We start from the raw sequence: 17,691 nt of genomic DNA, 5'->3' as shown, positions 1-17,691 counted from the left end.
GAGTGCAGAAAAGAAAACACTCGGCAGACAATGTTTTGCGCATTATCGCGGAGTCGGACTCTGATTTTTCAGAATCAGATTTTATTGACAGTGATCAGGAGATCGAGCAAGAGAGTGAGAAGCCGGCATCAGCTGATCAAACACCAGCCGATGCCGCGCCAGCGGATCTGTTGCCAGTTGAGCGCTTCGCGCAGCCGATGCATCTACAGCAAGGTTCGCGTGTAATAAATACACAGACATTGTTCCGTTGAAAGCCGATCTGGCTGCTGGACTTCACAAGATGGCATGGCTTGCTGTTGGACATGACAGATCACCAGCTGCTGTACTTCAGGCTGCTCTCTCCTGATGCTGCTTTTCAGTTACCGTCAGACGAGATAAACAGGTAGGCAGAGACATTTTTTGAATCGCGGGTTGCATTTGCATCGCATTCTTGTTTTTCAAAGTGTAAACCCACAACAAATGACGAGATGAAGCGTGCTGTGGTATTACAAATAGAGATGGGACAGAACTGGTGATATAACTTCAGGGAGCATTGGTCCAAACGTGCTTTGTCCCATGGTGGCTTTGGACAGGTTATGCAGCATGGTGATAGGTACGTGCTGCTGCAAAGTTTTATTCACTTCTGTAATAAACAGAAACAAATCCCATGGGGTGAGCCAGGCTATAATGCCATACATAAAGTTCATAAAGTTTCAGAAGATGAAAAGTGGTGACAATACGGTTTTCATGCGGGCAGAAAACTTGGTGGCAGTGGAATGTCACAATGGCAAAAGGGTGACTTGTCTCTGTGTTCTTTTTTAAAAAAATGTTAGGTTTTGGAAAAATATTCAGCCCTGGGAGATAAGAAACGAAAAAAAAATTAGCCCTAAAAGAGTTAATAGACATGCTGTCGCTAAATACTCGCAGGCAAATCCACAAGTTCATAGAGACGCTGTCGCTAAATACTCGCAGGCGATTCCACAACTTCATAGACACGCTGCCGCTAAATATTCGCAGGCAAATCCTCAAGTTAATATCTGGAATGCCTGTTAAACATCTTAGATTCTTAGATAATCGTCAAAATTTAAAGAAATAAACATTTGAAATACATCAGTCTGTGTGTAATGAATGAATCTATTATACAAGTTTCACTTTTTGAATGGAATTACTAAAATAAATCAAGTTTGTCATGATATTCTAATTTTATGACCAGACCCTGTATATAGTGATAACGACACTATATAGCGCCCAACCCAGCACAGACTGATTCAGAGGCATGTGTAAAAGTCACACAGGCTTTTATTTTCTCTTCAGCCGTGGGGCACGTCTTCCACGTGTCCCACAGGCCCTACACAGTCCCAAAAGCACTTAAGTTCACAATACCACACCAACAACTCTCCACCTTGCACCACCATTCCTTCCAGGCAACCTCGTCCTCTTCCTCCTGATTCTGTCCCTTGAGTGGTGGAGGCTGGCCCGTTTTATAGCCCACCCGGAAGTGTTTCAGGTGCTTAACCACCTGGTCCCAATTGCACCTCTGGGTGGGCCTGATAACTCGTCCAGCAGGGTTCTTGAGTCTAGGCAGCACCCCCTAGCGGCCACCCCAGCTCCTAAACAGGCAGTGTAGGACTCCATGTCCCATGGAGCCACGTGTGAGACTGGGGAATCCACATCGGCCAGGGAGGCTGCCACCCACCAAGCGTCCCGTAGGGAGGTATTGAGCTGTCCTTGGTGGCTCCCCTGGAACATATGCAGCAGGGGAGCCCCGGCCAGGTATGAGACCCGGCTCTCCTTCACAAATACATATATATATAGTGTATGGGTACAGTACAATTCCTCTTAACCAGCCATCTTTGGACGCATTCCTATTTTCATGTAGAAAAATATTTCTAAGGTGTGTACTGTACCTCTTCAACGTTCGTTAACAAACCATATCCATAGGGCTTCATCCACGAGTCCCACACAGGTTTTTCTTCTCATACCACAACTGGGCAGTGTGGTGTAGCGGGTCCACAGCTCAAGTTAAAAAGTCCACTTTGTAAATAAATAATCACCACACTCGTGGCTTAGCGATTATGTGTGGCCGATCGGTTCCTGGGGAATACGTGATGCAGGCGATCCTAGCTTAAATGCACAGGTGAGGAGTCGTCCAAATCCGTAATTTTTCCTGGGAACTGCTAATTGCCACATCTGATCCACGTCCCTGTGATAAATAGAAGCGCAAGGTGGCTGGGGGAGAACAGGAAAGAACGGGAGGTTAATGGAGTCGGAAGCAGATAGAGGAATGCTGGTGCAGGAGAGCGAGAGAGAGCAGATTTGATGCTGCAAAGGCAGGCAGCTGGGAGGTGAACCTCTGCAGATGAGTGTTTGGCCGACACTTGGTAGGGCTGAAGAAAGCATCGCTCCAGCTGAGCGATCACGGAGCTGGAGTGACTGGTATTGAAGTTGAGTGGCCGTTGAAAGGCAGTGTCAGTCATGGAGGCTTTGGGCTGGTTTAGCCCCATCGTGAGCGCCCGATGGGAGAAGCAGAAGAAGGCACAGTGGAAAATTCATAAAGGAATATGTAAACGGAAATTACTCTTGAGTGTAGGAGCCAACTCACCTTTCAGGAAAGAAGGAAGTGCATACATATAATATAAAGAAGAACTCAGGATTAAATTTTTTTTTTTTTTTTTTATTTTAACAGGCTGGTTAATTCGAGGCCAGTTAAGATGGATTGTACTAAAATATATATATTAGCATTGTTAATAAAACAGCAATCCAATCCCAAATAGATAAATAAATCTTTATTGTCATTGTCACTTTTACAAAAGAACAACAAAATTGAAGGTACTGTCGACTCAGTGTAAGGCATAAGAGTTAAAAAAACAAGAAAAGGAATAGTAATAAAAGTACGTTACAAATATATACAAATTACACTTGTCATATATACATGTTGCACTTGTTAAATGTACAAATTGCACTGGTTGACTTAAGGTCTATATTGCACATTTACAGAATGATATGGAGCAGTTTTATTTGAGTTCAGGGCCATGATTGCTTCTGGATAAAAATAGTTTTTAAGGCGGTGTGTCCTGGTTTTCATTGCTCTGTATCTTTTGCCCGATGACAAAAGATGGAAGAGGCAATGACTGGGATGTGATGAATCTTGTGAAATGTCTATTGCTTTTTTGCGGGATCGGGTGGTATAGACTTGGATATGTCCCCCAAATAAAACCCAGTCCTGTAAATACTCTAAATTGTCAGTAAACATTAAAAGGAAGACCTCAATAAATTGACAAGTAGGACGAGGCAGCATTGCAGTAGTGTTGCAGAAATCAGAAGACTAATGGCCCAGCAGTAGCCTTATCATTTTAGAGCATTTGTCAATATGGGGACAAGATTCTCAGTTTGTACTCGCCACAGAGTGAATGAGATACGATTGAAAAAGGAGGATGTCCACAGAGGTTTCTTTGCAGTTTCTGGGTTCACTTGTTTGTAATTTGGTTGACAGCAACCTGTTAATGCAATGGTTTTTAATCAGACAGCAACAGAAACATCTCCCTCCATGTCCGGTTAATACAGCACACCCCATCTGCTGATGGAACCGTCCACCAAATAGTAAAATGTTTTTTGCATTTCTCATCTGAAACACAAACTGGATGCTATTAATTATTTTGTTCTGTTTGTTAACTTGGTGTAGCTGATTTTTCTTGATTGGTGATTTTGATGTAAGATATTCTCTTCAGAGTTCAGAATTTTTGTTAATTCAAAAAGGAAAAATCCCCTTGAGAGAGGCGCTTTTCTTCACCGCAGACATTATTAAATGATAATGAGGGTATTTTTGTAAGAGCAGTAACTTTGTTCCTATCAAAGATACATATTGGTATAGTCCGATTTAACTTTAATTACAATAAAGTGACTTTTCAAACAATAAAAGACAGAGAGAAAAACAAATAAACAAAAATACAACAAATGGCTACAAGCTAGCAGTAAGTAAAAAGAAATATATATACTGTATATACATGTATATGTGTACACACATACATTATTGCTCTCACTGAGTTTGTTTTCTGGCACACTTTATCCTTCCCATGAAGTGGTGCAGTGGAACAGACTTGTTCCTATGTTTGAAATTGTGACGCCTGGTATTGCTGGCCACTCTTTTTTTTTTTTTTAATCTTTGCTGTTTTTCTTCCATGAAGAAGGGTAGAAACACCTTGTAAATAGTAATAAACCTTTGGTTATTATTTCATAGGGTTACATGTCTTGTCTTTGCTGGGGTTTTGGGTGTGAGGTTTCCTTGGTATGGCTTGGTTTGGATCTAATTGCAGCACATGGCTAGTTATGCATGCAAATTATCCATGAAGCACTGTGTTGTCAGCCCGCAGGGATTCATTTCATTTTTCTGGTGGCAGAATTGATGATGATCTCGTTATGGTCAGCTAATGTACCTCTCAAATAAAAATGCTGCAAGTTTATTTATTTTTTTCCCTTCTCCCAAATGCATGCAATGTGGAAGGCTAGAGTACTGATTGGGTTGTGACAACATGTATGCCCGAAGCAGATGTGCAGTAATCTTACAGTCCGCGTGTGAAAGTTTGCATAAGCTGGCCTTAAGGTGAATTTACAGGAAAATGTTTGGCAAACAAGGTCACCAGTGAAATTAAACAAAAAATAAAATACTTCTCAGCTCTTGAAGTTGTTTGTGATTCATATGCTAAATTTCATCAAAAATGGTGATACAAAGGTATTTGTTGAATTAAAATGTAATAACAATATAAAAATGCTGCAAATTAGTGTGTCTGTACTCTCAATTTGATATTCACTTATGTTAATGAATAATGGTTAAATTTAAATATTAGTATTTAAGCGCAAATATAATTGAGTTTTGATGCCAGTTTACAGTTGTGTTTCTAACAGATAAAGATTGCCAAATCCCAGCAAGTCGCCTCAGTATTGTTTACACTATGTACACTGTCCTGCTATGTAGCTTCATTAGCTTAACTGCTTTCCATTCTGCTTTAGTGCACAGTGTAGCATTTTTTGTTTTTCGTCTTAAACATGTAAACTCTGGTTATAGCTTCTGCTAGATAATGGAGAAGTGGAGCATGTAAAGGTCTAACATTAGAAAAATATGATAAAGCTAATGGATGTTAATAGCAAGAATAAAAGCCAGAAAATTAGACACTTTTAAAATCAGAAACTTGACACCAGAGACATTTTCCAAATTGTGCATAAATCTGCCCTTTATGTTGAAAAAATAAAATGATAGTTAGGTTTTGGCCATTGCTTTAGTGAGGTGATATATAAACAGTCAATGAACAAGAGGTTTAAATACCAAGGAAGTATTTTAAAAATCATTGTTAAATGAAGGAGGTGAATATTGATTAAAACAAATCAAATCTTATTAGACAACCTTGAGCACAGAGGCAATGCAGCGTGAAGTTAATATATTCATTTAAATTACACATTCCTTGGAGGTTACTTTTAAAATTGATTCTGGTATCCTATTAAATTCAGTGTTTTACAAATAGTGTTTTCAAATATAAGAAATGTTGTGCCCTTTGTTAATCTACTCTCTTCATTGAAAAAGATGGTTCTACAGAGGTTATGTATGACTCATTTGGATGCAAATTCTAGTTTTGATGTTGCTGTTTGTCCTAAAGATTCTGAATACAGTTTTCATCTTTTGTTTTCAAGACAATTTCCTGTCCAGCTCATGGTTGTGACATTCTAGTGGATGATAGCACTGTTATGTAAGTATGATAAACTGTATAGTAAAGGCAAAACCAAAGCAGATGTATCTGTTTCTTTTGTTACTATTGAGTGATAATATATGTATATCTTTCATAAAGTTTCTAAATTAAAAGTTATCTGGGTTTAAATTACATAAAACTGATGCTACTACATAGTAAGTTGTGTTTGATGGCTATCTTCTCAGGTAGTGTTTTGAAATGTTATAAATAAGTATCAAAAATCTCAGCTTCCATGTAAAATATGAAAGTCATTGTATATTTAATTTAGAAGATTTGCTGTTCAGCTTCAAAGAAATGTGTGAAGGTCTTATCCAAATTCTTGGCCAATAATTAAATAGTTCCTGACATTTATTTTTGTAACATGCTAGTTAATCTTGGCAATGTTTTAAAAGTTTTTAATAAACATTATCCATGCATCTCCTCAACATGGTGATTGTATCAATATTCGGTAGTGTCATCATTACGTATTTTACCAATTTGAGCCCAGCTCTGTTTTAATATTGAGTAATGACAAAATTGTTTATTTTACTAATGAAAGTGAGTGGACAAATTTGGAAACTTGTTATTTATTTGAAACAAGATATCCTTGGGTATGTAAAAAATACCATTGTTGGAAGATCTGATAACAATTTGTGGGGCCACATACAGAAAGATGGAAAATAATGGGCAAATACATTTTTATGGCTCTGTGTTGAAGAGCGCAAAATTATTTAGTTTGCAGCAACATGATATTATTGTAATAATCAGACATTAGTTGCATATTCAGAGTACTTTGTTTATGGACCTGTCATGACCCCTAAACTTCAGGCAGTGAAGGTAAGTGAACTAAAAACTGGTATATATCACTAACTTATGGAAATCTGCTACATTGTGCTGCAAGAGTCAACCATTTCCAGCATTCTTCTCTAATTCATCCTGTTTTCTGCTGTTTTTTCAATTGCATAGTAATTCCATATTTTTTGTTCATCAATGAGGGAATGTTATCTTCTTGTAATGCCAAACACCTGAATTCTACCTCAGATGCGATTTGGAACAAATGTTAAATTTTATCAATGACTTGTTAAAATAATATCTTGTTTACTGTACCTTCCCTGCATTTCCTGAATCAACATAAGAAATTTTAACTTGGTGAATCAGGTGTACTTTCTTTTTTATATGCTGTGTGTAGGATGAGTTGCACCCTTTCTTATTTGTACTGCATGGTTAGCTTTTTACCTTTTAATTAAAATAATTCTCATTCCTTAGGACTCAAATTTTATTGTGTTAACTTACAGCATGAAACAAAACAAAGTTTGTAAAGTGTATATAGTACTATGAAAAAAATAACAAATTCAGACCTTTTCTAAATTATCAAAAACATCTATAGACAATAATTGATAGCACAAATATTCTCCCCTTGTTTTGAATTTCCTACAATAACAAACTGTCTTCTCAGTGTCACATAATTACTTCATTTAATTACACTTTTAATGCAGATTAGAATGCACCTTTGTCTAGAGCTTCTCCATTTAGTTTATTTTCAAGAAAGCACTTCCCTGTAAAGAGCATGGAGCATTCAAATCTATAGATAAAGTATCTATAGATAATGGTGATATACTATGAATCACACACAATAACATTTACTTTTTGTAGTCCATTATGTAATTTAAGTGAACATAAATGCAAGTTTCACATTTCATAAAAGTAAGTATACCCATATCACTACCTAAAATTTAAAATCACATGCACCTGACAAGGTGCAAACGATTAGATTATTATAGGGAGAATCTTTGAGAAGATTATCTCTCTATTATAAACAAAAATCTTGCAATGATGAGACTTTTTTCCTGCAATGAGACATGATCTTTTGAAGAAAGACACTTTCACTTCCCGTGTGACGGACAAGTCACGTCATACTTACACCCTTCGGAAGCAAGTCCCGTGACACACATGCAGAGCAGGTTAGAGATAATGGAAGTAGGAAAGTTCAAAAGTCTCAAAAAATGAGAGTAAAGATTGCATTAGTGCAAACAACCTAAAAATATTACTCGGTAAAATAATGGAACAGCGAAAAGAGATCGAATATTCAGGTGCTGTACTTGCTTTTCAATGCTCAAAATGCTGATCACGTGGCACACCAACAGCAGCAAGCCAGTAGCTGATAGAGCAAAGTGGAGGTGAAAAAAAAACCTGTTACTTGTTTCCCAATGTATCACCGTTTAAGAGGGGTTTTGGAGGAGTGACTGCGTCTCCTCGGTCTGCCTTCAAGCCCCCCTTTTCACAATGGCGCATATCGCTGGCGGTTTGAGAAGGGGAAGGGGTATGCGAGTGAAGTTCAGATCACACGGCATGGCAGCAGCAGCAATCCAGCAGCTGATCGAGCAAAGTAGAGTTTAAAAAAAAAAAGGTGTATTTGTTGTTTCCCATTGTATAACTGTTTAAGAGGGGTTTTCGGAGGAGCGGCTGTGTGTCCTTGGTGTCCGTTCAACCCCCCTCTTCACAATGGCACGTAGCGCTGGCGGGAGGGGATAAGGGATTAGCGAAAAAAAAAAAAGCAGAAAGGATTCACCTGACCACAACATGGAATACTGCAGCAAAGCATCTGAAGACTTATATGAATCAGAGATATCAGTTTTTGACTAATAATTTTGCAGACCTTTTCTGAAAACATGTTTTCAGCTTGTAATTGTGAGTAATTGAGTGTAGATTGATGGGCACATTTATCCATTTAAAATTAAATTGTCAACACAATAAAATAAAGTGTGTAGAAAGTGAAGGAATCAGAATACTTTCTAAATTCACTGTACAGTGCTGGTCATAAAATTAGAATATAATGACAAAGTTGATTTATTTCAGTAATTCCATTCAAAAAGTGAAACTTGTATATTAGATTCATTCATTACACACAGACTGATGTATTTCAAATGTTTCAAATTGAAGCCCTGACTCCAGCTGCAGTCCACTCTTTGTGAATCTCCCCCACAGTTTTGAATGGGTTTTGTTTCACAATCCTCTCCAGGGTGCGGTTCTCCCTATTGCTTGTACACTTTTCTACGACATCTTGTCCTTCCCTTCGCCTCTCTATTAATGTGCTTGGACACAGGGCTCTGTGAACAGTCAGCTTCTTTAGCAATGACCTTTTGTGTCTTGCCCTCCTTGTGCAAGGTGTCAATGGTTGTCTTTTGGACAACTGTCAAGTCAGCAGTCTTCCCCATGATTGTGTAGCCTATAGAACTAGACTGAGAGACCATTTAAATGCTTTTGCAGGTGTTTTGAGTTAATTAGCTAATTAGAGTGTGGCACCAGGTGTCTTCAATATTGAACCTTTTCACAATATTCTAATTTTCCGAGATACTGAATTTGGGACTTTCATTAGTTGTCAGTTATAGTCATCAAGATTTAAAGAAATAAACATTTGAAATACATCAGTCTGTGTGTAATGAATGGATCTAATATACAAGTTTCACTTTTTGAATGGAATTACTGAAATAAATCAACTTTGTCATGATATTCTAATTTTATGACCAGCACCTGTATATCATATCTTACCTTACCTGTTAGCTTACAAGTGTTTTAGAATATTGCTGAAGATAAACTGTTATCTAGTATTTGCTCTTGCTATGCACTACTATTGATGTGTTAAATGTTATTTTCAATTTTAAAGTAGCATCAATGATCAATAAGTTATGAAACTTAAAAAAATTGTTTTTATTATAAAAATGTACTGCTAATATTTTTTTTCTTTTAGGCGGCTTATTACAGATTCAAAGGTCAAGTTGAAGTATCAACATTTAATTACCAATAGTTTTGTAGAGGTAATTATTTTTCTCCTTATTTAAGACATTAATATAAAAGGAGTCAGATATTTGTCTGTGTAAATATTGTTATTTAGACAATGTAGCAATATATCTGTTAATTATGCTGGTGGTGGAAGATACAAAAACCTTTGTAAAATCTAATTTATTTTAACCTGTAGAATTGGGGCAGAGGGATTGGAATGTTATTTTTCAAATGTCTATATGAGAGAATTGTCTTTTGAAAATATATTTCACATGGACTAACATGCAGGTTAGCACACTTTGTATTTAAGTTTTTTTTTAATCCAAAACAATTCACCTATCACAAGTAAACAGTAGATTTGCTTAATTAAGGTGTATTGATTGGCTGATTGATGATGACTAATGGGAATCTTTTTATTTATTTTTTTTAACATGACCCATCAATACATATAGTGAAAAATTCTTACCAGGTGTTTTATGCCTTTCAAAAACATTTTAGAGCTGGAAAATGTGATATTTTTTGCAGAGCCAGTACATTCTTCATTTTTGTTGTTCCATATCTGAAGGAGGTGTCTTCTTGGCATAATAGGATATGTGGGAAACATTTATGTAGTGGTGAGATTTGAAAGGGCATGAGAAAGTGTATAAATATAACAAATTCAGGATTTCTCTGTCTGTATATCTGGACACACATGTGCAGAGAGTATCCAAATGATTTTCTTATAAAAATAATGCGAATCTCAATGAATAAAGAAACATTGTAATTGTAACTACAGGAAATTTTAGGGATATTAATGTATACTATGTGTGTGCTGTAGATTCAGAAGTCTACTTAAGTACTTTTACAGTTAATGTCTATGGAGAAATTAGGTGAATAAGACAAGTACATGGTTAGATCACCCATCTTGAAGTAGATAATGCAGATTGTGTTGTATGTAATCTGTGATGTAACTGAATATTTTTTAAACTTTAATTTGTCCATTGCAAGGGTAAATATACAGGTAAAGCATTTAGTACCAGTTGGCAGAGTTGTTAGCACTGCTACCCCACTGTTGTATGGCTGAGGTTTCAGTACCCAACCAGGCGACTGTTTCTGTGGAATTTGTACTTTTGTCCTCATCTCCCTGTTACTTGTGTAGATTTTTTCTATGTACACAATTGCGCTGCCAATGATATGCATGGTATGTTAATATAAAATTAGCCTGCTTTTGCTATGTTCATGAGTGTACAATGTGCTGATGTCCTGACTAGGTTTGGGTCAATTTCTGTAACTAATTTTTATTACAAACTCTGGTTCCCTCATTCTTTGATTTTGTTTATTCTGATGAACAAAATTGAATAATGGATTAACAGGGTTTCACACCACCCTTTGACAGCAACGCAATAGTGTTTAAAGAAGGAAAGGTACAGTTCTATAGTTGTAGAATTAAAATTGCATTCTCTAAATTGATTGTGAGCCTGTAATCATTTCTTCATAGATCACCTTGCATCTTGTTTTCATTTCTAGTGTAATCGACTATTAAAATGGTGTCCTGCCCCTGATTGTCATCATGTTATCAAAGTCCAGTATCCAGATGCTAAACCAGTTCGTTGTAAATGTGGGCGTCAGTTCTGGTAAGTTCTTGCATATTTTTGAGAAGAATTATGTGAACAATCACCAGTTTATAATTAAGAGGTTTTAAATGTATAGAGCTACTTCCATAATTTTACTTTTGAGCCTAAATCTAAGTTGTATTTATTTACTACACTCCAGGATTGGTATCTGTGATTTATGTATTTATTACTGTATGTACTCACATATTAATCGGATCCTGAAACCCGAAAATCGATCGTAAAATCATACCCCGCTCAGAAATGTGACGCTTACATTTTTTTTTTTTTTAAACATCATCTTGCCTCTTCCAATCTCGCATCAATTTCTCAGGCGCATCAAAGTTTGTTGCAGCAGCACAGTTTACAATTTTTTTCACTACTTCAATGATGTTTAATTTAAAACCAGCTTCATATTTTCTTCTGATCGAACACTCCAACGTAGATGAGGGATGCTCTTGCAATAAAGGTATATGAGGGTGTGAGATACAAAAAACACAAAACAGTGCGAACGTCGCTTCGGAATAGTTTTGGTATTACCGTGTGGTCACGAAGGCACAATGCATTAAAAAAAAAAAAAGGTAGTGTGCTCCACGGTTACTCTCTCAGGTGGGCGTTAGCATATCAATCTCTTGGACCAGTAGCATGAGTTTTCCGCATTCGACTTATATGACCGACATTATAAAATACCAGAAATTATACATTAAAATCAACTCCCAACTTATCTGCGGAAGAACTTATCCGTGAGTATATATGGTACTTGTTAATACTTTTGTAATTCTGTTTTTATAGTGCAGAAAATCTACTATTTACAGTTATACAGTTCTATACAAAATTTGGACAACCTGTTTAGGTTTTAAATAAAAATAGTAAATACGATAGTAAAAATACAGGGTGACACAGAAAAACGGGAACTTTTGAAAAACCCAATAAAAATGGAAGAAATCCAACAAAAATTTTTTATTGACCGCAATTGAACCACTACAACTTGCCATTTAAGAGACAGTAAACCAAATTATCAATGTCTGAAAATTTACGTCCTGTAGATGGCGTCCTCCTGTACGTATGCTTTCTTCCAATCTGCTGTTGAGGTTCCCCATTGATCGCTGCAACATCTCAGCTGGGATACCACGAATTTCGTCTTGAATTCTTTGTTTCAATTCATTCAGTGTTCTTGGCCGAGTCATGTAGACCCGACTTTTAAGGTAGCCCCACAAGAAAAAATCACAAACTGACAAATCCGGTGATCTTGAGGGCCAGGGAATGTCACCGAATATTGAGATGACATGGTTACCGAACAATTCTCGCACAGCTGCCATTGATTGCCTTGCAATTGATTACTAAATTACTAAATGGCGAGATTGTTTACAGCTCAGGGTCCCTGTTCCGCAGTGCTGCCAACTGTACATGGCTGCCACTACGCATTTCAAAAGTTCCCATTTTTCTGTGTCACCCTGTATAATGAAAATGTACATGTGCAAAGAGTGATAGCATTTGCAAAGTTTGTTCAGCCTTTTAGTTGTAAAGTCTTGTTGATCTGGTCTGGTATAGTTAAAGGTTAGTCTGGTCAAGAGTCAGTTGATGACAGTTCCAGAGTGTAATTCATTCTTTGAATCTTTTGATTCTTTCACATTTTGCAACATCCATGGGCTGTTTTAAGCAACTGACTGAAGGTTTGAAAAATAAACTTCTTAATTTCTCCAAAGCAGGGGATGGCTATAAAGTTCAAAATGTCACTAAGAAGTTGCAGTTAAGAGAAACTGGAGGGGACAAGACAAGATACAGAAATCCAAGAAAACTGACATATAGAACAGCTTGTATACCTCCATATATGACTGTTCTACTTTGTAGCATTACTTACATGGACATGGTCTTTGTGGAAGAGCCATGAAAAGGAAACTTTACCCGTGATCTTATCACAAAAAACAATGTTTTAAGTACGCAGAATAATGTCCCCATAAGACAGAGGCATTTTTGACCAAGTGCTGTGGACAGATGAATTTAAAATCTAGCTCTTTGGCTACAACAACAGGTTTGTTTAGAGAAAAAAAGGAGCAGCATTTGAAGAAAGGAACAAGGTCAGCTTTTAAGTGCCGGGGTGGATCTATTACACTTTGGTTTATTGCAGCAGCTAGTGGCACAAGAAACAATGTGTAAATACTGGGACTACCACAAAATCCCCAGAGAAAATTTCAGTCATTCAATAAGGAAACTGATGCAGTAAAAAGAATGTCTTCTACAAAGGCAACAATCCAAAACATAATTTAAAACCCAATGTGAAGTACCTCAAGATACACAAGGGTCAGGTTTTGGAGTGTCCTTTACTGTTCCCAGACTTGCACATCATTGAACAATTATAAGTAGATCTTAAAAGTGCTGTGCATGCAAGGCAGTTCAAGAACACCTCACAGCTAGAGGTGATTAGCTAGGAAGAATGGATAAAAATTTTCCAAAATAATAATTATAGCTAACCAAACAAAAACGTCTGCAAATTACACATTTACTCTTTTTTTCCATTTTATTTTCTTCATCAAATTGGTCATAACTATACAATAACAAGATTTCATAAAAATGTGATTGTTTTAATTTGTTTGCTGTCAAAGTTGCATTTACTGTATTTTATTTCAAATGTAAACAAAATGTATAATTTGCCCTGGAGTGTCCAAATTTTCCATGGTACTGTTTTGAGCCTAATCAAACACCTGCCTGAAAGCCTTTAGAAATAAACTCTATACAGTATATGGTTCTATGCAGAAAGTATGTTTTAAAGGACATTTTTACAAAATTTAAGAGCACTGGTAACAACAAAGAAAACAATTCAAGGTGGTGCATAGTCTGAATCTGAAGTGATACCATCAAACATAGCACAGCACCAATATGCAATTTTTTGGGCGAATATGTAAGTGTGCAGCATTAAAGGATTTCATTAATTAAATTAGTAACATATTGTTACATCTATTAGCATTGTACAACTAATCCGAGATAATACAGAGCAAGTGAATTTCTTACATCAATTTTTTTTTTTCATTTTGTGTTATCTATTGACATTTTAAACATTTTATTTAATTTATTTAATCTATAAATGATGCCATTGTTTTAGTCAATTGTTACTATCATAATTTAGGTTTATTACTGTTTGGAAATTGTTTACTGTATTCATTTATGTTTGTATTGTCTATGATACATTTTTTCTGAACTTTAAGGCAGGTTGCGCATATTCTGTCTGACTAATTACTGTTGGTTATTAGTAATATTTGAGAAATAGTTTTCAATTTGATTTTAAGCTGTCCGTTTCATTAGATTTCATAAAAACATTAGTGATAAGCTCATTGTAAGGAAGAATCGATTTGAAAATTTGTTATACATTCGTTAAATTATTGCTGAAAAAACTCCATTCACTTTTTTCCTTTAGACATTACATAAATTTGCCATGGTCTGTTCTTTCATGAACACCAAGATGACCTGGAAATTTCTGGAGTTGAGTCTTTACACTTGAACTTCTTATCCTGCCTAATAGGGAGCTTGTGAGAGCTGCGACAGTGGATTAGATTGGGTTGTTTTAGGTGCTGACACACTCTATACAGATATGCAACACCATTGTTTAGGAATTGGTAACATTTGAGTCAAATTTGAAGCAAAAATGATGCAAAGATGTATATTACTGCATTTATTGGGTTCCAAAAAAGTTTCCAAAGTTGATGTTACAGAAGTTGTATGCCAAACATCATATCCCCCACCCAGTTTCAGATCTTGAAGGACCTTGTTTTCTCACCAGATGCAAAGCTGAAATAACTCTACACTTATGAGTTCTTTGCTGTTCAACCCTTGACGCATGTAACATGTTACAAGGGAAATAACTGGGTTAAAAAAAAAAAAAGTTAATTGCCAGTAATTTATTTCCAATTAGTATCTGCAACATTGAGTAGTTGTTGCAGTCTTAGATCCTTAATCCAGATTTGTTTACACATGCACTCATTTCGAGACGCTAAATAGAAAATTTGCCTGAGTGTGTAAAATTGTTTCCTCTTGGCTGTTAAGAACAGTAGCTACTTTTGTAATAATTGAGGTCTTCAGTCATTGTAGTCTTGAAAGATATGCTAAAAACACTGTTTAATGTAGTTATATGTTATCCTATAGAAATAACATATTAGATCATCATGGTTTTACTAATAAAGTCTCCATGAAATGACAATAGTTTGGTTTGTCAGACTATGCTTTTGTTCTACAGCTTGCTATTTTAAACAAACAACTAGCTAATATTTTAATTAAACTCAGACTCCCCAGCAAATCTACATATGCATAGTCTTTTGCATCCTGTATTGTATGTTTTATGGACAAAAATAATTATTATTACAAAACTATTATTAAATAGCAGCTTTATCAAGATTGCACTTTCCCTAATAATGAGACTTCAGAATTGATTTAAAAAGACTTGGGGGATCTAGTAGTTAAGCTTTGTCTCATGAAGTAATTTTGTTTAATCTCAGAATATTAAGAAATGCTGAATCTTACTTTTTGTGATTGTTTTTATTTCTCTCTATTATAAAAAGAAAGCCTGAAATGCAAAAGCAAGGCGACGATGCCTGATTTTCTCGGAAGTTCTCGAAAGACATTTAAAAGACCCGTGAGACAAAAGACACTCTCAGGGACCATAAACATGAGGCTTGGCGCCAAGAGACTGTTCCAGGGCCGTCTCACGGGGATGTAGAACATGAGATCCTTGCAAGACACGCCCTGCTTACAACAGATGTCATACAAGAGCACGTGCATCAAAAAAACAGTCAGTCGTGTAAAAGCACATAGTGCTCTCAACACATATAAAGCGTATAAGGACAATGCAGAGAATAGACACCCAAATAAGTTGGAGATAAAAAAAGGAAGAGAAGAGATTATGAAGCCAGTAAAATTCTAAAGTATTGTAGCGTCCCAGCTAGGTTGAGGCCTTTTTGGTTTTAAGTGACTGTTGGTCCGATTGAGGGAGGGCTGAGTATAGCACGGAAGACTGATAGCGGGGTATTGATTGATGTGGTAAGGGGGGGGCGAGACGCGGGGGATGAGGGATTGGAGAGGGTGCTGGAAAGTTGTGTTTGGGGTTACGAAATCAGCGATTGTTCAAGTAAAGCTTTTGTGACACTTTATCATGTCAGTCGCTACAGTATCAAAAAAAAGATAGAACAGATCGCATTACCGCAAAACAAAAGGTGATTAACCATCAAAACCAGGTGTAATTGAAAAAAGAGCAAGACAAATCGAGGTCAGAAATAAAAGGCAAAGAGTAGAGTCTTTTCGTATTCGCATCATTCTTATGCACAAAACGTGGATTTACACAATAATAGACCATATGTTATGAGAATCTGTGGTCCTGCAACAGTTAAAGCAACGACAAATTGAATTTTAAAGAATACACAATTCGGTCAGGTGTATATTTATGATCACAGAGAAGCGATGCAAATTTTAACAGGCAAAAAGAAAGGCAATGTATATATTCCGTGAATAACATTACACACCAAAGGAGATTGTGATATGCCATTCGTATTAAAATGTTTACAGTTTACTGTGAGAATAGCTTTTGCTATGACAATCAATAAATCACAGGGACAAACATTAGAAAAAGTTGGGTTATTTATTAGAGAAACAAACAATATTCACTCACGGGCAGTTATATGTTGCATTGTCACAATGTGTCTCCAAAAAATATTGTTTTAATGAAGCTTTAAAGTAAAGGTGCAAATAATGAAATTGAAACAATTCCACAGAAAAAAAAAATTTAAATTGTATATCTGATTAACCAAACACAGGGGTTGGCGAGCGAAGCGAGCAGGGGGCGATGTCCCCTAGTATATTAAATAACAGAAAGGAAACAAAAACAACAATTTAAAAAATCAATTTTCAAAAGGAAGAGCCAGTGTCCAGTCCAGACCATATGGATAAATGTGCCATCTGCAAACAGAAGGCATCGATGAAATTAAGGATCCTTAGCCAAACCCATAGCAAAACATTTCCAAGGAGTAAGGTATAAATGGTGTACATATTTGACTTGGAAATGCTGATAGTTTGGATTTTTTAGAGAAGAATGTTTCATTTTTAGAAACTGATTTCCCAGAAACTGGTAAAGAACAGAGGTAACATCTCTGTGCCATAAAGAAAATATTGGCACTGGGCTTTATGATGCCTTGGAAACAGATTTAAATAAATAAATAAAAAGCAGGTTCTCACTTTGTAGTAGAGGAAAGTAAATGAGAGAAGTTAGAAATGGCGACATAAAAGGGTAAAGTAACTTCACTTGTCTTAACAACAGATCTACGTTTTAGGTGGGAGAATATGGAGAAACAGAAAGATTGGAACAGGTCCTCAATGACTGGGAAGTTTGAAGCCCATTATTTTCAAAACATCATATAAGGTGTGAATACCTGTGGAATTAAAATGAAGAACAATGTTCATCTTGATGACTGCTAATCTACAACTAAATTAAAAAGTAGAAGAGAGCCAAGAAGTAAAAAGCTTTAACACCTTTAAAATGTGTAGATAATTAGATGATACTACATCCAATTGGGGAGATAATTCCTGTATATATCTTGTACCACTCTTATATACTCTGTCACTCCCGACTTCCTCTAAGTCCAGAA

The 17,691-nt window shown here is 36.2% G+C and overlaps 1 protein-coding gene across 1 annotated transcript in view; it reads left to right on the top strand.

Annotated features, from left to right (window-relative positions):
* Window positions 1-17,691, top strand: part of arih1 (ariadne ubiquitin-conjugating enzyme E2 binding protein homolog 1 (Drosophila)) — a 231,087-nt gene that overhangs the window by 145,635 nt on the left and 67,761 nt on the right. The window contains exons 5-7 of the mRNA XM_039773452.1: window positions 5,662-5,717; window positions 9,445-9,511; window positions 10,983-11,089. Coding sequence (XP_039629386.1) covers window positions 5,662-5,717; window positions 9,445-9,511; window positions 10,983-11,089 — 230 coding nt within the window. The remainder of the gene's footprint in view (window positions 1-5,661; window positions 5,718-9,444; window positions 9,512-10,982; window positions 11,090-17,691) is intronic.

Source organism: Polypterus senegalus, chromosome 12 (genome assembly GCF_016835505.1).
Source record: "Polypterus senegalus isolate Bchr_013 chromosome 12, ASM1683550v1, whole genome shotgun sequence".
Lineage (NCBI taxonomy): Eukaryota > Metazoa > Chordata > Cladistia > Polypteriformes > Polypteridae > Polypterus > Polypterus senegalus.
The sequence above is the reverse complement of the archived record's forward strand: the minus strand, read 5'-3'. Positions and strand labels throughout refer to the sequence as shown.